The following is a 25670-nucleotide window of genomic DNA, read 5'->3' on the forward strand; positions in this document are numbered from 1 at the left end:
TAAGAAATACCAGTACAGTGTTAACACTAAAGAGCTCTTACATTGCTGCAAAATGCTGCTACATATCTAGTTATTTAAATAAAAGATATTTCTTAATTTAAATAGCTTTAACTGAAAGAGTCCCAACGAACCAAGGACTTCTTTTTAAGCTTTGGAGAAGGTGTCAAAAAAGCATGTGCTGCTTAAAAGACACTAAAATATGTGACGTAGTTTAAGATGTCCTGCTACAAAACAGAGAGATTTACAGAAAAACATGTTTTAGGAACATTATAATCTGTAAATGCACTCACTGACATCCTCAGCACCATAAATTATTAAACACCTGCAGCCAAGACAAGCCTCATATAAATATAGGATTTGGTGAGTATCATCCTTTATTTGTGTACAGTATATATGTCTGTGTGTGCACTTATATCATTGTTTGGGTGAGCATGTGCCAATAGTTTGCGTGTGTGAGAGCAATTGACAAAGCATGACACTTCCCTTATTTAAGCTATTCACAAGATGAGGGATGGTGTGGGGGTGGGGATTTCTATCAGCCTGCCACAAATAATGGGGGAAGTCAATTTCATCGCCGTCTACGCCGCTGTCATAGGAACACATCTCATGCTGTCTTTCCTCACTGTATCCACGCTGTCCTTGTAGTATCACATCCTCCTCTCTCCCACTCATGCCTCCCTTTTAAAACAAGCCGGGCGTCTTGATTATCACGCTCCAATCGCAGCTAATTAGGACAGGTCAGCTGGTACAGTCAAACAGTATCCCTGTCAAACAGTGTCCCTCCACGCTCTTCCTCCTCCTCCCCTTCCATCATCCCCCTCTCTCCCGTTCCCTCGGACAGCCCTATCAGTGGGCAACATCTCCCTACACCACTGCCGCCTGTCTGTTCGTGATAGCGACTACGGCAGTCATCTCCACAGAGGCGAGCGATGTGCTGCCAGCCACTCCGCCGGAGCCAGACAAACCCGTATCAACGTCTGCTGCAGGCGCGATGAAGCATCAATTAATCGCCGTTACAAACTGGCAAAAAAAATGCATTTGATATACTTAAGCTTAATTAATACGTTGCTACCAATTTTGCAGGGCTAATTAATCAATTTGAGACTGGTCCCTAGTGCGAAGATGTCCAGATTATGTTGTCTGGAAGGGAACCGCACCGAACATCAGAGAAGAAGATGAATTACAAGCATGGAAATGGGGAGTTGTGTTTGTTCTAGCAATTACCACAGGAGAGCATAAATAGAGAAATTGAAGGGGGACAGAAGTAAGGAAGAAAAAAGCGCAAAGAGGATGGCAAAAACAAAAAGGAATAAAATACACAATTGTGTGTACACTGTAGGCTACAACCTTGACTATAAAGGCTAAGAACTGAAACAGGGTTGGGGATTGATTGGGACTTGAACTACATGCTTTGTGCACTTGTAGTTGTGTTCATACTGAGCCAGTGAATGAGGCCACAGAGTCCTGGCAGGCAAGCAGAGAGAGCTACAGATAGTAATTGGGAGGGCTATGCTTGGAGAGAAACAGAGGACTTAAGATGGGATGAAGGAGGAAAGGAGGGAGGAGGGGAGGATGGAGGGAGACCTATGAAGTAGATGCTAAGTGCTGAGATGTGAAGAAAATAAGCCTGCAGGAAAACAACCCCAGGGATAGTGACCAATGACAAGCTCCCTTTTCCTTTTTTTCACTCCATCTGATAATAGACAGACCTGTGAGCTTCCATGTGTACAGTCCATGTGTGTGTGCACGGGGAGCTTTGCTTAAATCACAGAGAGCAATATCTGAAAGCAGAGCAGCAGATTACACCATAACTCCTTTAATAGCTCATGTTTCAGTTTCCTCTATTCACTTTTTCTCATTAATTAGCCATAAAATCACCGTAATAAATTACCTGTACTTGAGCTGTACTGTTTAAGACAAAGTAGCAGATGGGACTTGAGCTCACCAGGCACAAGGTGACCATCTTGCAATTCATCTTAAACAGCAGGAGGATATAAAACATAAATACAGACTTTCCTGAGTAGATGGCATTGTAATTTGAGAGGCAGAAGACCATACAATAATATTGTTTTCTCATGTAAATATTAAAGAGGACCTATTATGCTTTTGTGCTTTTTTCACTTTCCTTTAGTGTATTATATTGTTTGTTGTGCATGTAAAAGGTCAGCAAAGTTACAAAGCACAAAGTCCACGCCAAAGGGAGTGCTCCTGAACTGCCTGAAACGCCTTGGTTGAAGTCCCGCCTTTTCTTTCATAACGTGGTGATGTCACCAAGTAACACATCTGCATAACGGCTAGTTTGGCACGCCATCAAACTAGTTAGCAAGATATTTAGAGTGGAGCTGGAGCGGAGTCCAGAGTTTGGCACGGTTGACCAATAACAACAGTGGGCCAGCTGACCAATAAGAGCAGACTGGGCTTTTCGGGAGGTGGGGTGGGGGCAGGAGCTCATACAGAGCGTTTCAGACAGAGGGTGAAAAGAAGTGCTGCAGCACAGCCGGTAGGAGAAAAATGAAGTGTTTTTTGAACATTAAAACATGTTCTAGTAGAAAACGAAAACACAAGTATAGATCTGACAATAAGCATAATAGGTCCTCTTTAACTGAAAGTGTGGCATAATTTGCTGCTTTGGAGCATTCAACTGGTATCTTTGCAACTTAATAAAGATGCACTGGAACACTGCCAGAGCGATGCTCGCCACCCCTCACTCATCACTGCTCTTGCACCATGCCTTGGCCTCCTGCCCCTGCCCTCCCCCACAGCTTAGCTAAGCCCGCATGTTATTGGCTAAACACAGCCAGCTGCAGCCAGTTAACTGTCTAATCTCACATCAATCGATTTCCCCAAACAAGGAGAGGTGGAGAAGTGGAACGAGAGTCGCGGAGCGAGGGTGAAAACATAGCGGAGTGTGAGAATAAATGGGAGGGCAGCGGAGAGTGAGAAACAGGCAATGGCAGGTTGCAGCCTGAGTTTCCAGCACCACGGGGCTTGTGTGTGTGTGTGTGTCTGTTGGTGTATGGGTGCGACAATCTCTTGTTCGAGACTATCAAAAGGATACTGATCGAAGACAACACAGAGAAAACAGAAAAGTGGATGGGCAGAATGTGGTTGGCAGTAGCAGTACACATTTTGTTTTATTGGGACAGTTTTTTACTGGCTGACACACACTTAGCTCCGTTTGTCATGCGCTTCGCGTGCATACATGTGATTTTCCCAGTCCCTCATGGACAATTAAATAGGAACATTTTGCGAAATGAGAAACATATGGAGCTTTTTAATTGGCCAATTTCTCTTGCCAACGTGTGTGGGTTTTTTTTCATTCTAAAAACCAATGAAAAGGAAAAAAAAAAATGCGATCTAGTCAGACATGCATATTGCAACAAATTGTCATTGTCCTTCCGCAAAGAGAAAAACAGCCCTTCTGTTCCCTGGATTAATAGCACCATTACACAGAATCCATGTTCAGTATAGCGCACTGTACTTCTGGATCCACTCGGCGAGACACATACTTCTTGGTGTCAAGACTTTAGTGAGTTTGTATTTCTGTGGGAATATCTGTTTTGCCAAGCAGGTAATGACCCACAGCGAGGTACATGGGTGGATGAATCTGCAGTGAGAAATTCACCATACCACCTCCTGTCCCTTTACTTCCTTATATATGTATAATCTCGGCTTTCTTGCCTCCCCTGACCCTGCACTAATCATGCGAGGTGGCTGGGGTGGGGGAGCACTGCGACAACTCATATCTGGGGAGTTATTGTTCTACACATGTCATGTGTAATCTGCCCGACCCACAGTGCTTAGAATAATTATTCATATTTAATCACCGCACTACGAAGCTACATCTCCTGCCGCTCACTAAGTCATTTTCCATGTTCCATTATCAAAGTTTCAGAGACGGGTGCTCAGGGAAGGGGGACTAAATGGAGAGGCTGAAGAAGTTGGGCTTATAAAAACATAATGGGCTTGTCTGCTTTGATAAACTGAGGACGTGTATAGAATGCACACTCGCTCACACCCTCAAATGCATACACAGACACACACACACACACACATTAAATGAGAAAAGTGCAGAGAACAAAGTAGGGGGGAATGAAGTAGCAGAGTACAAGTTCAGATTGTGAGCGTTCAGGCAAGTCGGGAGCTCAATCGTTGATACAAATAACCGCAGTACGGAGGAAAAACAGATTGATAGTCATTTGACTCGAGTGTGTCTGGCTCACGCCGTGGCATCTTTCATTTCTCATGCAGTCAAATTTAGCCGATGAGGGCTCACCTTGCTCCAGAGGTGGTGGTTTCACGCCTGTAGCCTTCAACTTGAGGGCTTCTTTTGCAGACATATCGCAGCAGGAGCCTTTGTTGGTGTCCTGGTCGCTGTCAGCCTGGTCGCTGTCACCATGACCACTGTCTCGGAGGCTCGCTCGCTCTGGGTCTTTGAATGTTGAACTACTAGACACACAATCAAAAAAAAAAGAAGAGTACTTATAGAGATTTTGTCTTTTTAACCCTCAGAGGAAGTTTAGAAACAGCATGAAACATTGATGAGCATCCCTGAATGCTGAAAGAAAGAAATTATAATAATAGAATTTAAGATGTAATAAATGCTTCTAAAAATACTGTAGCTGTACTGTCTGCTAAAGGAGACTGGAGATGAAACAAAACAGCGGAGCATCTTGTGTGTGATTATATTTTATGTATTATAGAAAATGCTGTTATTGACCACTTTTAAACCTAATTAAATGTACATGCCCTTCCTCTCCCTGCTATGACACAGTACAATTAATTGTCCGTTTAGTTACTGTACTGTGCTGGGACTATTGGAGAAAAGAAAACAAAGGTCTGAGATGTAGTGACTGTTATAGATCCCAACTCTTACCTTTGAACAAACTGTTGTCTGCTACCCATATAATTAGGCTCAGTGGGGAAATTGTCCGTCTGTGGAGAAGAGAGAGAGAGAGAGAAAAAAAAGGTATGTAGTGAGCTCTACGGGAATGAGTCCTGCTGTGAAACAAGATCTCCCAGTGACATATGATTAATTATGCAGAAAAAATGAGGTAGAGGACAGAGTAGGGGCAAATAAAATACTGTGGATGAGAGCTCTGTATCGTTTAGGTTTGAGCATTTCATTAACCACATAAAGCAAGCTAATTAGCCTTTCGAGAGCAAACCGCAGAGCTGAACATCAAATCTGGCAGACGTGATCAATAACTGCCAGGACAATAGCCTTGATGAGCATAGAAAATGTGTCAGCGAAAACATCCAGTAACCAAATTACACCACCGTTTGTACATAAAATTAATGTGCAATTTGTTAGTTCCTTTCACAACATTTCTGCGAGAATCTGTCGACTCTCTGAACACTTTTTTTTTTTTCTCGAGAAATTGTTTGTGAGGAACTGGGGCTTGTATGTGTTGAATTCGATATGGGTCTACGTGATCATACACAGGGGGGCTCCATGCTATGTGGATCGATAGAAAAAACACACATACTGTACACGCTTGTGCACAGAAACATCGTTAAGTCTTACATATACAGTCGCACAAAGAAACAGTGTGGCATGTATGACAAAATACATCAGTATAAAGGGATGCTGGTACAAAGCCTACAGCATAAACTGCACAAACACTCCTCAATCCTCAGCACTGTATGCAGCAGTGCATTACAGACTGGATCAATCACATTGGCACTGGAAAGTACTGTCTCTCTCCCTCTCTTGTTAATCATATCAACGTACGGTATATGAGGGTTTTTAATCATGCCGATTGGTCTAAAAGGTCACAAAGATCCTAGTTTCTTTCTGGCATTTACAGAAGTGCCTGTCAACCTTACTAATAATGAAAGAAACTAATGTGTTTATATTTTGTTAAAATTATTCCAGGAATATGTCAACGTCCCTGTTGGGTAGAGGTAGAAAGGGTGGAAACAATTGGCTTCAAGAAAAAATAGCTTTCATACCGTTGTAGTGGTATTCATCACAGTAACACAAATAATTACCCGATGTAGTGCACAACTCTCTGTCCTGAATTGATAGCAGTAAAATGTCACGTTTAGTGAGTAATGTCTCCGTGTGCCAGGCTTTTTCACATGCACAGCTTGACTCACAGTCGATAGAGTATTTCAATGTCATCCGCGCTCTGCGGTGGCTCGGTATGAGAAAGGGTGTGTGAAGGTCAGACAGGCCACCTCAGTACTTTGACCTTCCATGCTTTTGCCAACACCTTTATCTCTACCTAAACACTCTATTCCACCTCAGCCTTCGCCAGGATTAAAAGAAAACACCCACAGAATATATCAAAGGCTGGAATCTGACCACGGAGTACGAGAAGAATGGATGTATGAAATTGTTTGGCATTGAAATGGTAACAGCCTGAGTTTCTCAAAAAATGGGAAATGGAAGTCTTTGTAATAATAATGTGCCCCTTCTGTACTTTTATGACCAGGGACTCGTCCTTGGACATACTTTTCAATCAGCTCAGCTCTGTGGGCACTGCATCTGATCATAATGAAAGGACATTAAGAGAAGAAGGTTTTGCTTGATTGTTATAGGATTTAATTTACTTTACACACCTGCGCACATAGAGCGAATATCCAAATGATATAATGTGCACAGAACATTTTTTTGCATATTACAGTAGCGTAAAAAGTGTATCTTTTTCCACCCACTGTAGTGTTTCACATTGATGACATCAACCTGAAATGGCAATGGTCTACTGTACTTGCATAGTGTGTTAAATGGGAATACACTGCTGAATCCCACAGCATGGTATTCACGACTTCTTAACAAAAAGAAAAAAACATGCCTGTCGCACTTAAGCAGCGTGTGCTCTACATCCATCTACCGCCCACCACCCCTACAAGCCAATAAAAAGCACATTACGCCACTTCATAGAAACCTCTTTCCTGCCAATTAGAGTCCAGGCTGATCTTAAGCCTCCATCTCTTCCTGTCTGTCTATAACTGCCCAGCCCTTTCACTACAATGGGCCACTTTCCAATTAATGGATCGATAACGGCCAGTATGGGCTGCCTTGTACTTAGCCAGTCAGAGCCCACAATGAATACAGGATAATTTGAGGGGGAATGATACATACGGGCTACATGTCCAGCAGTTTTATTATCATTATTAGACACTGAATTATACAGTACATAAATTCATTTAGCACCGCAAGAATCATTGAGTATTTCATGTTGCATGCTTGCACTTCTTGCCTTCTAATTTCCCCTTGTGGGACTTCTCGAAATGAACTGAACTGAATTGAGCTAAAGTGAATTGAATTGAGCTGAACTAAACTGACCTAAATTGAATGGACCCAAACTGCAGCTTCTGTATATTTGGCCCGTAAGGTTTTAAAATCTGACTTGCTTACGGACCTAAAATATGAGACTTTGACCTTAAAGGTTCAGAGACGCACCGAACCTATTCAACACGAGATAAATCCAGCGGTTCTGGGTGAACGCATTTTGTGTCGATATCAGCAGAGGTTAGTTTCATTGGTAGTGTGGATGAGGATTGCAAAACCTCATTGTCGGGGTGTACTGAATGATATGTTGTATCAAGTCCAGGCAGCAAGGCCACAAAGGTCAGAGAGATACTGAGTACAGTGAGGCTGAGTAAGTGTAAAAAGCTGCACTCTATTCTGTATTCCCATTGAGACCCTAAGATTGACCGAGCAGACAGCAGGCCGATTGAGACAAATGGGACGAGCATATTGGAGTGCTATTCTGCTCTCAGGCCTTGTTGGTGCATTTTGGGGCACCGGTAGTTTCTACCGGGCTATGTTTGTGTGTTGTGTGTACATGAGTGTTTGATATCTTAGGTAGGGGATGTTGTGAAAGAGGACAAATTGCAGCTTCTCTTTCACACATCATTGGACAGCTCTCTTTTATTCACAGGAACGAGAGTACCTCCCCTCCCTCTACCTTCCCTGCTAGGTATGATACATGCATTTGTCCTTTACTGTCTTCCAAAAGCACACGAAGTACTCTCTGTGTGTACGCGTGTGTCAGAAGGTGTGAGCGGTTCCAGATCCACCATAACCTTGTCAGTAAGCTAAAAAGATCTGGACTGCAGTTTTTAATTTGATAAACTGAGTCTCTGTTGTGTATGTGTGTGTTGCATTACGGGAACTCTAGTTTATTCCTCTTGGAAAGCTGTCAAAGCAGCTCAGCAACAGCCAAATGGGAGGGAAGGTTGTATAAAGGATAAAACAAAGAGACACTGAGCTCAGAGGAAAGTATACACACTGGTGAAGGTGGGTGCCGCAAATGCAGGAACTAAAAGAGGAAAACAGAAGAAAAGTGAGCAAAGTGAGAGGATGATAAAGGAAGTAAGGGAAAAGGGGCGGAGGAACTAGACAATAATTAGACTGCATTGATTACCTAGTGGCTGAGTAGCAATTGTAAGTGATCAAATCTAATTAGCTGGTCCTATACATCTTCCTGGAGATAACAGAGCAATCAATCAATGGGCTTAAGTGAACTTAAAGCCATCACAGTCGACTGCCTGCTAAATATCTTCCACTATCTTCCAAATAACTTACAAGAGGTCAGGTCCAAATGAATTTCTGAGAAGTAAGGAAGTGCCGCCGGTGCCAGTAAATGGAGACTAGACAGTTCTCAACCACAGTGAGGTTTTATCAGTCCAGATGGACACCTCGCTGATGATTCTAGACAGTACCTAATCATAAATGAGACTTTAACAGAAGATATCTTACACTTATGAGGACTAGGGATGCATTGATCCGACTTTTTCAGTCCCGATACCGATACCTGGGCTTTTATACCGAGAACCGATCTGATACCAGTGTATAATTAATAAGCTGTATGCCTCAATGTGTGGAAGTGATTGGGATCATTATTTTATGTGTAAAGCAACATCAGGCTTGAGTTAAACATTGCTTTACTAATTTTGTAAAACAAAATGTAACAAATAAATACATAGATACAAATTTATTTAATTGTTATTTTTTATTAAAATAATACATTGTGCACCAGCAACTTGGTAAAAAATCTTCAAAATTCCAATTCAACTGTAAGCCTTTGGTCAAAACTTAAACAGGAATTAAAATTCCAGTATATAATGTATATAGTATATAAACATAATTGAATTGAATAGATCGGCCCCATTGTCACCGATAACCAATCCAGCTATTTGAGTCAATATCGGCCCAATATCTGATCCAGCATCGGTATCGGTACATCCCTAATGAAGACAAGTTCGTATCTGAACGTGACATAGATAGGATTGTTTATGTAGTCATAGTATTTTAGAATGCCTTCTCCATATTCATATTAGGAGGAAGTGGTTTCTCTGTGGGAAAAGAACATCCATTTTTGTCATTTTGCTGGTGTAATGTACTTTTTTGTCTTCCACCAAAAATACCTAAAAAAGCCATTTGTCTCACTTAGTCGATTCATTTAGAGGATTAATATACATAGCAAATTTTTTGTCATTTGTATTTCTGCTATGTAATTTGTACACTATTTGCTAAATTATCCTGCAGAGAAATATGTGGTAAAACAGGTACAAAGAGGGCAACCTGTGCACCAATTCTTCCAACAAATGAATAACAAACTAAAAAGAAAAATGAGCTTTCCCCAAGGTGCCCTGATGAGCGGTGCTGTGGGCAAAGGTACAAAATAGTACTTAAACTGGCATCTCCCCAGTGTGAACAAGTGCAGCTGTATAAATGACATGAGGCGCAGCTGAAATCAAGCATGCGTGCTCTGGATAAAGTTAAGAAAAAGACTATAAAAAGTTTCATTTTGCAGTGCAGAGAATCACCAGTAAATGAGCATTCACACCTACAGTACATCTAAACCATACAGCTTTTACTGAACTCTTTCAGTTCTGCTTGTTTTCAGCTGTAGATCTTAGATCTATCAATTTATTTTACTTTTACTGACAGCAGGATTTAATGCCCATGGGCCAATGTTTAGTGTTTTCAAAAATAAATTAAAAGAAATGCTGTGGGTTTTTCTTCCCAGCTGTACCGAAAAACATACTGGACCCTGACCCCAAAACCACGCTGCGTATTCAACTGTGAATGTTGTGTATACAGCCCTCGTTATCCGAATATGTTGAGCTGCAGCATACATCATCTCCTGTTGCTTGGTATCTATGAGGTATGAAGCCCATTTGCAGTCTTGACTGACTTCATATTCTCTTCGCTGGTCAGCCAACAACAGAGGATGAAAAAGCCCTTGCTGCAGGGTTTTGTGCAGAATGATTTGCTACAGTGAGTCACCTGCATAAGCCATGTTGATTTTCCTCTGTACCACAATGTTTGTCACAGGATGGCAGGTAACCATAACTGTCACATGAATGAGTGAGCTGACACTCCATGTGACTGATGACCCTAAATGGACTTGATGCATGTACAATTTCTGGCATTATGAAAAGGTTTCAAGTTTTTTTTATGGAAAGGAAGGACATACTGTACCTCAGTAACGTGAAAATAGTGCCAGCGTAATGATATATCACTAGAGACTATATCAGAATATATTGATTATTTGTCCCACCCCTAGTGATCAGTCATTTAAAGTATCTCTTACCGCCAAGTCTCTCCCCATCTCTAATTGTACTGAACTCGACTTTAGTGCCACAAATCTAACACAACTCCAGCTGAATAAAGCAGCACACATCTGCATGTGTTAGAGTTGCCGCTGTGTTGACATATTGTGACAGTGTTTCTTGTAGAACTACTGTGGGGGTTTTTTTGCAAGAATTGCTGGTTTATTACGAAGCTGGTGACTCAGGCAGCTCTAATCCAACTCAATAGTCTCATCTTGTTAATCATGGTTTGCCATAATTCATAACATAACCACATTGCTTTTTATTTTTTTGTGTTCATGTTCATTTGGTGTGGAATGGGGCTCCTTCATTAAATAAGGCTAAGTAGCACTTTGGAGGCTTTTATAGTATCAAAAGCATAACCTCTCCCTTGCATATTCACTGCTCACCAGCAAAGACACAATATTCATAATTAATATGCAACCACTCACATTGATTGCCTATTATTTTGGTTGACCATCCAGTGTCATTAGAGATGCCTATTAGGAGCCCAGTGGAAAGCATCAAGTTGTTTTAGTGGCACAACTGTTCTTTTTTTGTTTATCATCCTCAGTCTTAACAAAACCACTTCATGTAGTGAGGAAAAGGCACGCAAATGAAAGAGTTGACATTCAAACCTCACACTGAGTAGGGGGCTGAAATCATCGATAGGTGAAGAGCAAAGACAGAAAAGAAGGGATGCGCAGGGCAGAGGGAGGGCCGAGGTGGTTGTGCTTGCCTCTTTTCATCAAGAGAGACGAGACACTACTTCAAAGCTGATTTCCTTCAACCTGTGCGGTTACTGCTACTTTATTATTCCCTTTGAGGAAGAGCCTGAGCAAGCGTGGATATAATTTTCTCTTCGGTCTACAAATGACTACTTTGGTCAAATTTCTAAGGTAGTTCCCTTATGTACAAGTGGGATAGCTTTTTTTGGGGGGTGCTAAGAGTACATTCATCTTTGTAGTAATGTCTGCCATTACATTTTTTAGACTAAATCACTTTTAAAAGAGCCTGAAAAGAAAACTCTACCAAACGAGTCTGAGAGATGGTCAAGAAAACTCTATTCTTAAACCTTTCATTATCATCTTGAAAATCAACTCACGCAGAAAATAATAAAATGCAAGTCTCCTGAGAGTGTGCATAGCCTTGAACAGGTTTTTCTCTCTCACTTACATAGTCCACACACACACATACCATTACAGGTGCTGGAGATCTTACAGTCTAGCCTATTTTATGATGCATGAAAAATCAAATGATGGGCTAAACTAAATCCTGCATTAACAAAATGGCTCAGAAGGCTTGTCTTAATAAGCATATAGTAATACAGAATAATCTGTTTACCACAAATTACAAAAAAATATATGCATGTAATTGATTTATTAATGGACTGATTAAGCTGTTATTGAATGAATCATCCCTATCTAACTGAAAAGGACAGCATTTCCCATAAACCGTTATGATGTTGACCAACATCCCCTCGGGTAAAGATTACAAACAGGCTCTACTAGAGCAAACTGAATCTTTTTTTCACTAAATGAAAGTAAATAAAACCAATTTGACTGTGACCCTTTTACAATGGGTCTGTAGTTTGAAATTAAATGATTATGAATTCAAGTGTTTCAGTCGAGGAACACATATCTTTGCGACAGAATATAAGTCTCATTATTTTTATTTTTTTTTACAAAAGATCTTAATCAGATTTAAGCATATTCTCATCTGGGTGGAAAGAGAATACAAATGATCTAATGGGTATATGCAATCCCCCAAACCACGTCAAAAATGTTATTGTTTCACTATGCTTGTGACATCCAGTGGTTAAGATTAGGACTGTCAATCAATTCATATGTTTAAATGCAATTAATCGCATGATTGTCCATGATTAATTGTGATTAATCGCAAATTAATCACATATTTTTTATCTGTTCAAAATGTACTTTAAAGGAAAATTTGTCAAGTATTTAATACTCTTATCAACATGGAAGTGGGCAGATAAGCTTGCTTTATGCAAATGTGTGTATATATTTATTATTGGAAATCAATTAACAACACAAAACAATGACAGATATTGTCCAGAAACCCTCACAGGTACTGCATTTAGCATAACAAATATGCTCAAATCATAACATGGCAAACTGTAGCCCAACAGGCAACAACAGCTGTCAGTGTGCTGACTTGACTATGACTTGCCCCAAACTGCATGTGATTATCATAAAGTGGGCATGTTTGTAAAGGGGAGACTCGTGGGTACCCATAGAACCCATTTTCATTCACATATCTTCAGAGGTCAGAGGTCAGAGGTCAAGGGACTGCTTTGAAAATGGTCATGCCAGTTTTTCCTGGCCAAAATTTGGTGGAAGTCTGGAGCGTTATATGACATAGATGGTATCAATGTAATCCTTATGTTGATGATTCTAGTTTCATTTGATATCAGTAACTTCACTCTAGCTTTAAAAATGAGCCCGCTACAATCTCCGAAAGATCGATTTTATTAATGTGTTAAAGAAATTAGTGGCGTTAAAACTAATTTGCGCTAACGCGCTATTATTGCGTTATTTTTGACAGCCCTAGTTAAGATGTTTGTTTTAATGCTGTTATACAACAGTTTTGGATTTGCAACAAGTAGTAAGCTACAGATGTGGTGCTCATGGCCTCGTGAGCTTAACTTTGCCAATCTCCACCAGTTCCAAATATATCTAAATAAGGGGTGGCAGTGGATAACAGGTCAATTTTGCCATATCTCCTAACCATGTTGAGGAGTTTTTCTGATGCATATTACATCTTTCTAATCTGATTTTCACTTGGATCTTTGTAATATATATTTTTTTTCAATAATATCTTCACATGTTTCTCAATCAAACGTCTACATAAAATAAAAATAAGTAACACAAATAATTAAGAATAATTATATCCACAGGTGGGCCACAGTGGCGCACAGCACACATGTGTATTTAATGACACATAAATACATGAATTAACTGGTCTCTGAGATTGTGTGAGCCATTATTATGAGGTGCAGTCACACCTGTGTGCATTGTAATATAATGAGGCAGCCTGTTCAGGCATTGACAGTCAACAATACACCAGACCAAAACATGAAATGAAAAAACACATTCTTAATCACAGTCTACTAGACTAGACAAAAGTCTAGTCTGGAAGAGGTTGTGACCCCATCTCCATCTTCCCCAAAAAAAACTGTTTTTTGGTCTCCAGTTGAAAAGGGCAAGACGCACTCCTCATTCTAATATTACTCAAGTATTACAGGCCCGGTTCTGTTTGCAATTATCTTCTGCGATATTACTTTTGTATGTCTGCAGTTCCTTCCCCCATTATCTTTTAAAAATACTACAGCACTGACAACAATTCAGCAGCCAGTCTCAGCTGCCATCTCAGAGAATAATTTTCTCTGAAGAGGAAGGGCGACACAAGACGGCACGTTTGTACTCCTATTAACACAATCAACATCTGTGGTAGTGTCATAGAGAACTGTAACACTTAAAACACATGGCACCAGAAGTCAAACAGGAATGTCTCCTCGAAGGAAGATAATACACAGGTTATATACTTTTCTCCAAGACAAAGAAAACCCTTTCCATTGGTCAACTTACTTAACTTATTCAAAGTTACCATCATTCTGACCAATTGGCAACCAGCCATGCACTGATCATGCATTAACATGAAACCATGCATGTTCTTTTCATGAAATGCTGTAATGTTCACACACATATCTCCACGAAAAGAGGGCCTCTCTGGCCTTTCTAGTGTCCATCACAGCACATCTGGCTTCCAGCTGAGGTGCAGGAATGTGAAAAACATAGTCTGCAAATATACCAGGAGAAAAGGGTACTAAAAGAATAAATTGATGACTTTTTTACATCTACAGCAGTTTAACCCCAGGAGTAAATGATAAATGTAGCTTTTGGCATATATTCCAACACATAAAAACACCTAGCACAGCAGTTTGCCAGCTCTCCTAAAATAGCAGTGTTGTTTTCCCTCACTACTTGATTCATTTTGTGTGGACACATTTAACCAGCTGGTCTGGGCAGCTTACAGCTGGGACCAGTCTTATGATTATTGATAAAAGAAAATCTTTGGAAAAAAAGTGAAATAGGAGTGGGAGACAGAGGACTTTACTTGATGTTGAATTATTTATACCCTGTTGAAACTGTGAGGAAAGCAGTACAAAGAAAGGAGAGGGCGCAGTATATAATCTTGGTGTGTAAGCTACTAATCATTCAGTTCTTGCTCATCAATAGTTACAACAGCTCTGCCGTTAACTGATGTCTTGAGTCAGCACTGACCTTGCTTCACCCTCATTAATCCAAAGCCTACTCAGCCCAAAAATCCAAAGCTGTTACAGAGGTAACAGGCTCCTTGTACTGTACATATATAATACTGAGCAAGAAGCGTATAACAACACCTGAAGGCAGAATGAGTAGTATTTTCCTAAAAAAAAAAACATTGTATAGACTCATACACAAATAATCCCTCTCAATCATTACTTTTGACCCACTAGAAGTGTGTGGCGGTATCTGTATCTGCACAACCATGTCTCCTACAAAATTACATTCCCATACAACTAAAATGCATTCTCAATTATGTTTCAAGGGAGATGTATTTTCTCCCGGATCACGGTCACAGTTTTAAACATGTGATTAACGTCGGAAATTGAAACAAAACAAAACATAAAATGCAACAAAATGACTTGGTTAGGTTTAGTAAAAAAAACATCACGATTTGGCTTAAAATGACTACGTTTGTTACGTTATTAAGCTACAGATGTAAATTAAGATAAGTTAACGCTGAATTTTTGTTTCACACGGGACACGAACAGCAGTCTCCTGGGTGGAAGTCCTGTGTTTGTTTGACCCACCCACCACCCTGACCTCCTCCCTATACTTCCATACACTATCGTTACAAATGTATTTGTGATACGTAAAAAACAAATCCGAGACAAAACACTTTTCCCTTGAAACTAATTCAAAATGCAGTTTTGTTGTATGTGAACGTAATTTTTAAAGGACAGGGCTAATATCTACAGAGACCCTGCCCTCTGCGTGTATTTTCTTATTTTGCTGTGTTCGGGACGTTTCTAGGTGTCAACCTCTATAAAAACAAAGCGACCAGGTTATCGTAAGTACACATCCAAGAGGAAGCTATGGAAATGGCGGACACAGTGCCGGAAAAACGCACACATAGCGAGGCAAAACGCCAAGCAGACAAAGCTCGATCGAAAACGAGAATCTGGGCTTGGCTTACACCCGCTGGCGAGCACCCTAAAGTTAACCTTGGTCAGTGGGCTAAGGCTTCTGGTGTCGTTGAGCCGGGGAGGAGGGGCGAACTTTGAATGTTGTGTTTACAAACCTAAAATCGACAAGTCCTACTCATTCTGCCTTCAAAAGCAATAGTTTTGGCAGTTTGGTACAGAATACACTTGTTCGCTTTCTTTCCAAGGGTTAGTTGAGGAAATTGTTGCGGCTATCATGTCTAAATATGAACCTCATGGTGACGACTCCAGGAAATCACTTCTTCTGGCCAAGAAATAGTTTGACACATAATCTCCCATAAAACCACAACATGCTGTTTTGACATGTTTTGGTTAAACATACATGATATATTAAATGAATTAGGGAGCTTTAGAGGTGCTAGTAGGCAGATTTTGTTAAATGCAGACAGAGCCAGACTCGCTGTTTCCACCTGTTTCCAGTCTTTATGTTAAGCCATCTGCCATCTGCGGGCGCACTTTGCGCTACTGTGCTGACCAGCTTAGTCAGGTCTTCACTAAACTCTTCAAGGTGTGTGCCGAATTTCACAATAATACCTATGCCAAAATCAAAAAATCGCAAAGAACTAAATGAGTTTAGACCTGTTGTGCTTACATCCCTTGTTATGAAAAATTTGGAAAACGATTTTAAAAGGTATGTTTTTTTTTTCCCTCATTTCCCTCAAATTTGACTCCTTGCAGTTTGCTTCCCAAGCTTGTAAAGGTGTGAAGGATGTAAAACTTTTCATTCTCAATAGAGTGTATAAGCACCTTGAGAAACCCTTGAAAAATTACCTGTTCAGTTTTTGATGCTGTTTTTAGATTCTCTAACAAACAGAATCCAGCAGGTTTTGGTAAATGGACAGATGTGCAGCATCAAGGTCTCAAATACGGGCTCATCCCAGGGTTGTGTCCAGTCATCCCTACTTTTTGTTTTGTATACAGACAACTGCAGAACTTCTCACAGCTAGCTTGTGAAATTTGCTGATGACACCGCCCTATAGTCTCTTCTTCAGTGCTCAGAGTTGGACCGTGGTTGTGCCTTACATGCCTTTGTTAAATGGTGTGATGATAACCTCCTCGACCTTTATGTATTGAAATCTAAGGAATTAATCATTGATTTCAAGCAGAATAAGGACAAACCAAAAGCTAGTATTATACATGGTGTGGATGTCTAAATTGTATCTAGGAACAGTGTTCAACTCTCAACTCGTGTTCGACGTACGCAGAGTCGGTTGCCAAGCGTGGACAACAAAGAATTCAGTTAATGTAGAAGCTCAACTCAAAATGTTCATGTTTGTGATAGTATTTTATGTCATTTTTATCAATCAATCATTCATTGAAAGACTTTCTCATTTATTTGCTGGTTCAGTGGGTTGAGAAGAACAAGAAAAGCCTTAATGGCATTGGGAATGTCTGCTCCAAGATAATTGGAGCCCAGCAAAGAGACTTGCACTCCCTCTGGGAGAAACAGATGGCCAAAAAAGCAAAAGGAGTTATCAGCCAATCTGACCATGTTCTGTCCGGCAAATTTACTGTAATGCCCTCAGGCCGGCGCTATAATGTGCCCCTTAGTAGAACAAACCGCTACTCTAAGTCCTTCATTCCTTCTGCTATCAGGCTACTAAACGTCAACGGTAATAATTTTAGGTGAATTGAGTGAAGTCTTTGTGGCCCATGCTGTGTGTGTATGCATATGTACGCAGTGTGTGTATGTACGTATGTATACATACATACGTACATACTGTATGTATGTGTCGATAGTCATTATCAAATGACTGTTTCATTTTTCTTTTAAACTTGGCTTATATGAACTACAGCAAAATGGTTTATTTAATTTACTGCTGCTCGTTGTCCATTGTATTGACCCATGTAATGTATGTTGATCTGCTGCTTCTATATCCTTGCCCGTGAGTATTGAAGCTATGTATATGGACGGGGTTAAGATGCAAATGAATTGCCCTTCTCTGGATGAATAAAGTTGTCTGAATCTGAAGCTATGCTAACCAGCTGCTGGCAAGGCTTCAGATTACTGGACAGAATGGTGGAGCGTGGTATAAATCTCCTCATCTAACTCTTAGCAAAAAAGCAAATGAATTCAGCTTAAAGAAAAAGAAAATGTTTTTCTGTTAGATTTATATTTTCCCTCTTCAGATGATGAAATTCATACAAATAATATAGAAATTACCACTGAATGAAACAATATGATCCAACAAACTGCAATACAAAAGTGCATTCATAAAATAAATTTATCAAAAGTCTGTATCCTTCAGTGTTTAGAGTAATAAATTAATAAGCCTACTCATCATTTACAGTAAGAGCGTGTTTGCAGCCTTGCAACCTGAAAATGGTATGCCATCAATCTGTTTTAAGGCTGCTAAAAGCACACCTTTAATACGCTTTCAAACTGCTATTATTAAGCCATCTCATCTGGTATTTATATCAGATTTGACAAAAGAAACAAGCATTTTATAATTTAGTGTTGAAACACACCATCCACAAAGTGTGGTCTAGTTTGCGGGTTAACAAGACAGACGCTGAGGGCTCGTGAACAAAAACATTAAAAGAACAAAATTATTCCATTTGAATTGGCGGAGAAAGAGCCGTTCCGTGGATGAAAGGATTTGAGATATTTCCCCAAAGCCCAGAACCAAGGCCAGACGCAGATATATAAACACACAAACACAGACACACAGAATGCAAGCACACATATTGTATGTCTAACATCAATACATGCACAAGTGCACATACACACACACCTGGGTTCTCCCTCTCTGTCTCTCTATGCACACACACACACACACACACAGCAGATGGACAATGTGTAGTTTCCCTTCAAGGTGACCTATCTGCTGTATATGTATCAGGTCAGAGGTTTATCTGAGCAAAGGAGGGGCTGGGAAAAGGAGGAATAGAAGACAGGAAGGATACTGTCCATACACCTGGATAAAAACTGACAGAAAAGGCTTTAGGATAATGCTCCGTTGTCAAAGTGTCAGACGCCAGCTCCTCCGAGTCTCTTTTAAGTGCGTCTATGGTGCATTAAGTATCTGTCAGACCAGCTTTAGCATTAATCAGCTAGCCCACAGAAGAAACAATCGCACATAATCTCAAGCTCTAAACCCTGCTGACCTTCTCTTCAAATGCACAGATAAACCCCCCTTCAAACCTCAGTCATTTAAAGACACACACAGGCCCAAGCTCTGGAGCTGCTAATGTTTTCCTCCTTGCTCTCCCTCCCCCGTAGTCGATGTGATTGGTACCTCCCACAGCAGCAGCACCCATGTCTCTCCACCTGGGAGTACATCGACTCAGCATGTCAACGTGACCTCAGAGAGGACGCATTTCAAACAATGTGTCGGGAGAAGAGAGGAGAGTAGAGGAGAGGAGAGGAGAGAGGAGGAAAAGGGAAAAGAGAGAAGGGCAGAATACACAAGTTCCATTCATCATCTCAGCAGCGTTGAGAGTGTATAAATAGCAAGATCTGTTCAAAGTTATCATTGAGCCAACGCTTCCATCGTGGTACTTCATTTATTAAGACTGCGCGCAAATCAATACGGCAGACATATACACTCTGTACTGTTGACAAGATAATCTCATCATTATGAATTTGGCTTGGGTCGTCAGTAACATGAGCAATTGCATCGCTTATCTGAGATGACAAGAGCGGAGAGAAAGAAAGGGAATCCGAAAAGGAAGAGAGTCAGAGCGAGAGCGGGGGGGAGGCGAGGAAGAGAGAGAGTGAGCACTAGCACTAGCACTTCTTTTTTTTTTTTTTAACTAAACAATGCTCAGAGCGATAGATAATGAAATACAGTATTTCAGTACCAAACAGAGGAAAAATCAATAAGAAACGGAGCAAACCAGCAATTGATCTGAATGCTAAAGGCCCCAAAAAGATTTCTCTCAAAGACATAAACCCAGTGAGGGGCCAATTGAGTACATCTGTGTAGTACAATGGAAAAAGATGCGACCGGCCAAATATACCATTTTCAATACGCCATTAGCACTCAGCGTCGCCACTGCTACCCTGAAGAGCAGCCACAGTCAAACGTTTGATGACAAATCTTGTGTGCCCGCCACTTAGAGGGCCTTTTGTTTAGGCAATAACATCTGAGAGTGCCGACTCATTCGCCTCTGTTGCCACAAAACACATAACAGCCACTGCAAAACACAGTGGCTGTCAATTCCCCTCAGACGCACACAGAGCTCTAGACATGGGAGTCAGATTTCAAACTGTGCTACAGATATAAGCGGGAACAGAGAAGACAGTGGGATCTCTCTCCTATTAGAGTGTCGGATCTTCTCACACACACACAAACATGCAAACATACACTGGCAGGATTACATCGTTTAGAAAAATACTCCTCAAATTGCAAAGCAAACCGTCGTTTCCTGGATTACTGCAATGTACTCCAGCGGTTGTACGCCGTGGGAGAAGAAGCCGTTTTACTGCGTCTTGTTTTGACATGTAGTTAGGTGAAATTAGAGAAAATGATGACGGTATTCATGGTATATCCCTCCAATCAATTAATCACATTACTGATGAAGCTGAAGAAGTGCTGAACTGTGGAAGGCAAGGACAAGGAGAGAGAGATTCAGGGAGAAAGGGATAAATCATTTCTCTTATACTAATGAGATAGAAGGTGAGAACAGATTCACATAACTCATTCTTTGAGCTGCGTGTTGTTTCTACAGCACATGCCTGGGGGGCACAGTGAGGGAAGATGTGGCAGGAATAAAAGCTCTCTCAGGTTGGACCGGTGCCAAGACACAGCGGAGCGAGTTCCACTTTGTTTGACTTTGAAAGTGTTTGATTTACAGCAAGGAGACCCAGCTGCTGGCAGTTCAAAGAATACATCACCACGCCATGTACGCCGGTGTAGCCCTCTGTGTGCTGTGCATCTCAGCGCACATTACCGGGAGGTCACTCCTATATATATATTTATATATAGCTGCAGCCCCAGCACCCTGCTGGTCAAAACGTTAAGTCTTAAGACCCCAGGAGGGATCTAAGAGCCCTCAGGGGGCAGGCGGCCCCAACAGGGAAGCCTATTCCAATCTGAGGGAACCAGCGAGACCGCTGCTTCAGAGCACAGCTGGTGGTTTATACAGGTGCGTGTGTGCGCGTGCACTTAGATACACACGCACACAGACATGCCAGCTGAATCTTAGATTCCTCCACTGTGAAGGTGATGTTTTGTTCTCTTGTTTTCGTGACCTCTGTTGATGCTAGGTTGGCTCCTTGTACCGGAGTTGTTTGAGCGCACCGCCATCAGCACCAATAGTTCAAAACCTTCTGGGTGCATGCACAGAAATCTTGGCACAATCTTCTTTTTCCTCTCTATAAAGTATTCTGTGCATTCGAGTAATTCATATATATATATATAAAAAAAAAAAACACCCTACAGTAAAAGGATTATACAAAATGCACAGATCCATCTAGTGTAGGTGTGCAATTGAAATGCAAAAGAGATATGGGCAGCGTGCAGTATCAGCATGGTCAAGAAAACAAGACACACCGGCACACAAATAGACAAACACAAATGACTGGCAAAATACCCAAGTCAGGCCCTCAGTAGCCTTGTTAGAACAGAATAGAAAAGTAATTACTAAGTCTGATAGGACTTGATCTGAAACCACTTAAAATGCCAGTCTGTCTAAGGAAGCTCAACAAAGCTAAACAATGGCACTTGCTACTCAACAAAATTACATGACAGTATGACATGATATTTTGAAGCTCCGGGTGTCAGTGAATTATTGTGAGTTGTGATCATCCACTTCCCCTCTATCACAAACACACTCTTGCGCACACAAACGCACAATGACTGGAGAGCGAACGTCCACTGACAATCTGCTATTGTGGCCATGTCATCTCCAATAGGCTGCTTCTTATTGAGCCTAGCAAATTGGTTTAATGTGTCCGGCCAATCTGGCTTGTATCACAGAGGTCAACTTGTGTTCTCATATCCTGTCTCTTTCTCTACACTTGAAAAAAGAAACAAATCTCTTTTGTTTCCCTGCGTTGCCAGGTTGGGAGGTCTGTTAAAATAATGAAATTAAGCAGCAGAGATAAGTGCTGTGTCCAAATGAATGCACAACAGCTGGCTGAAAGGAGTTCTAGTAAAACCATTATAATATATCTATCTATCTATGTCTACATTTTTACTCTACCAGAGTTTGTTAGAAGTTACAGGGGCAACTTGTGTTTAGTGGTGGACATACGTATATATTCAATTATTCAGCAGGGTTACTTGGATTTTTGAGAACTTGCAATAAATAAAACATTCACTTCCACAGATGCCTCCGATCTCAAACAAATTTCCAGGGTAATATATTTCTGCAAATGAACTCTTAATTTTGTAAATCTTTGAAGAATTTCCAGCCTTACTTCGTTTAATGTTTTTCATGGAAATAGTGGCCAAAGAAAACATTAAAAGTGAGGGTAAAGATCAACACATTGGTGGTGTTTATTATTACCAGAACAGAATTTCTCACACTTTCCAAAACTTGAGAATGATGTGTTCAAAGAGAAGGACTGGCTGCTTGGCATATTACTACAGTGATCCCCCCGCTTTCTCTCGCGCTGCATCACATTGCAAACCAGGAAATTAATACTCAAATTCGGCTTCTATCAGAAAGTAAGTAGCTTCTGTTTCCCATCTCCCTCCCTTCCTTCCCCCCCATGTTCACAAATGTGTAGCCAGAGACCTCTGATGTTTATCGTGACATCTTCCGCCTCCCTCTGATTTGTTAAACGTTATGATTTATTAATGAAAGAGGATGCAAATATAGCTGCTGTTTTGTGCTGTGCGTTACACTTCTGCTACAGCTTCAAGACATACTGTACTGAAACAAGCCCCTCTGCAAACTGAAATACCACTAATGGCAGCTAATAAACAAAACACTCAATGACAAAATGTCTATATTTTGGTTGTGCAGAGATAACATAATTTACTGTTCTTCCCCAGAGCTACATTCTGTGGTCTACATGCACTTCCTCTCAGTTGTATCTATCATATGAGCTTGGGGGAGATGAAGAAAAATAAAACTGCCTATTAATAATTCAGAATTTTCAGCATGTAGTGTTATGTACAGTAGCAGCAGGTTTATTTGAGGAAATATGAGGATACACCCTAAGGCGAGCTGATAATTTTCTTTTAATGCACTGGCATGCTGAAATAAAACAAATGTGGCCTAGTGGCCCAGAAAAGCTCAACTGGGGGACAAAAGCACACAAATTACAAATAGCTTCTTGAACTGTCTCTCAGTCCTATAAATGGCTGTTGAGACGAACTGCATCTAGTTGCTGAGCTGCTCAATCCTGTCAGTAAGCGGGCTCCAGTACATACAGGTTTACCAAACTCATTCCATAGAAAGCTCCAGAGGAAAGCAGTTATCTGAAGATGAAGGGAGAGGGAGAGAAATGAAATAAAGAGCGCTTTTCTATTCATTGCCTCAGTGGCCACTGAAGTGTGGGAGCAATTTCAATACAATATACAGCGGAGGCTTTGATAAGACTTTTCGGTAGAATCCTTAAAAAACAGCCCGAGCCCGGTTACATATGCATCTGTGTGTTTGTGTGCATGTGCATGAGCTTGTGTGTGTGTGTGTGTGTGTGTGTTCCTTGGAGGAAGGGTGTTTCAAGGTTCGGACAAATGCAAGATTGTCCCGCTCATAAAAGAGAGGGGCTCTGTCACGGAGCCTGCCAGCTAAAGGCTTAAATCACATGCCTAGAATGCACAATGACGTTACACCCACACACACACACACACACACACACGCGAACGCACACACACACACAATCTCCCTAAATTATGCAGAGCAAGACCATTCCTGGAAGCACCCATTTTCAACATCTGCTCCAGCTACATTGTTGGCATGCACATGCTCAACCTAAACAGATTCAAAGGAGCGAACGTTTTATCTCCTATATTGTATACGCGCCACTTAAATGATCACAGTGGCACCTCTTAGCTGCTTTTTTTTCAGCATTCTTTAAATTCACTCACTGTTTATGCTGCCAGTCATTTTTAGAATCCATCCAAAGACCTTGGTTTATTATGATTTGTTACAAGAGAAGTCGGCCTTGATTTTCTCATTTATATGCAGTAAAATTGTGTGCACATTTTACATCATGGATTAAGTGCTTGGTAAATTCAATGATTGCCATTTAGAACAAGTGTAACAAAATAGCGCCATGCAGGTAATTCCAGAAAAATATTCCATGTGTTTGTAACATATTCATGTCTGACATTTTTCATTAGAGCTGCAGGAGCCTCCCTACCAAGTGACAAGTGACAATGTTAAGTCAGCAGAGACTAGAGCCCCTTTTCTCCTTGACACCCTCATCTCAATGCCACCGTACACAAGGCAGAATGCCGCCACCTAAAGGCGGCTTTTATAGCCTTTCAGACCCCCTTTGCCTCCGTACCACCTGCACCTTATTAACATGGATGGTCTCCCACCGAGACAGGATTCCGTTTAATTAGAGTTTCATGGTGAATCAAATTACTACACTCGAAACTTATCAAAACAAATCAATATGATAAATTATGGGGCCATTTAAAAGTAATGACACAGGAGTCTTTGGATGTTTGGTAACAATGAGGGCAGCCCCCCGAAAAAGGTGGGAAGAAAGCAGCGGAGAAACATGTGAAGCAGTCAGTGGGCCACAGCCTAGCACAGCTGCTGAAGTTCAATATAATGTGGGACAAAAAATCCTAAAATGTATTCAAGACGGAGTGGGCGCAGCGCAGGCTCCCTCTTTTTGGAGCAATTTACTGAAATCCCTTCTTCCTGAGCATTGAGGAATTTTGCAGCGGATTGGTTTTAACCTTGATTCCACACTAAGTAATTCCCTTCAACGCCTTAAGCGGAATTAGGCATCATTACGTATCATCCATCTCCTTATCCCAGGAATTCTCTTTAGAAATGAAATGAAGCTCTCCACTGGGCCGGGCGCTGGCACGGTGGTGACAATGATAAGGCCAGCAGAGCTCGGCTGATATGTTCATATTATTCCCCTCTCCCTGCTAGAGACCAAGCCCAGCCTGTCTGCCAGTGCACCACTATAAAACATCATTAGAGGCCAGCAGCAGTAGTGTGGAGAGAGACTGGGAGTTGCAGGCGGCTACAGTCGCCCCACTAGATGCAGATGAAGACAGCAGCACTAAGGTGCCCTTGTGAAAGTGACTGAGCAGGCGATATGCTCTCCCGCTTTATCCATCTCTTTATTTATTTTTCCTATTTAGCCTCTCCTCCCGTGGCAACTGTAGTGACAGATGGGCTGAGAGGCCTTGGGATCGATGGAAGGGGAATTCTGTCTTTGTTTCCTGACATTTTTCCCATAGCCACTCTCCTCTGACTCAGGTTACTTACTGTCCACACCAACGGAGAGAGGAGGCAGAGGCAGGGGAGGAGGGAGGAAAGTGATACGCTTCTGTACAGATTCTGAAGAAACTTAATGCCTCAGGCCATATCCCTCTACACAGGTTTCCGTTGAATAATACAATAGAGCACCCTGCACGCTTGATGCGTCGAGGGGACCCTCTGTAAACAAGACACTAAGGAACGTGTTGTTGCTGCTCCTGCTTGTATTCCCTTTGACAGTCTGAAGGGGGAGAGAAAAAGTAAGTGCACAAAATGGATGTGCAACAGCCTCACACGGTATAATTCATCACCACTACATTAACAGAGAAACAGCCTGCAGAATGGACCAGCAATTAATTTGTCCCTCTGATTAGGAAGCCTTAACGGTCTTTGTGCTGACCCTTGCCCTATGCAGCTGGCTCATAATAGAAGCAGGGCTGAGACTGAGAGTGGGAACAACAGACAGTGGCCTTCCTCCCTG

At 41.3% G+C, this 25670-nt stretch overlaps 1 protein-coding gene across 4 annotated transcripts in view; it reads right to left on the reverse strand.

Annotated features, from left to right (window-relative positions):
* The window catches only part of pcdh17 (protocadherin 17), a 62248-nt gene that overhangs the window by 30902 nt on the left and 5676 nt on the right, over positions 1–25670 (reverse strand). For 2 of the 4 annotated variants that reach the window (XM_037751338.1, XM_037751325.1), the window contains exons 3-4: positions 4877–4935; positions 4277–4446 (exon numbers count right to left, since the gene is read on the reverse strand). In XM_037751338.1, the coding sequence (XP_037607266.1) occupies positions 4277–4446; positions 4877–4935 (229 nt within the window). Of the gene's footprint in view, positions 1–4276; positions 4450–4876; positions 4936–25670 lie in introns of all 4 variants that reach the window. The other 2 variants (XM_037751333.1, XM_037751316.1) reach the window with 1 other exon arrangement.

The sequence above is a fragment of the Sebastes umbrosus genome, chromosome 2, assembly GCF_015220745.1.
Source record: "Sebastes umbrosus isolate fSebUmb1 chromosome 2, fSebUmb1.pri, whole genome shotgun sequence".
In the NCBI taxonomy this organism is placed as follows: domain Eukaryota; kingdom Metazoa; phylum Chordata; class Actinopteri; order Perciformes; family Sebastidae; genus Sebastes; species Sebastes umbrosus.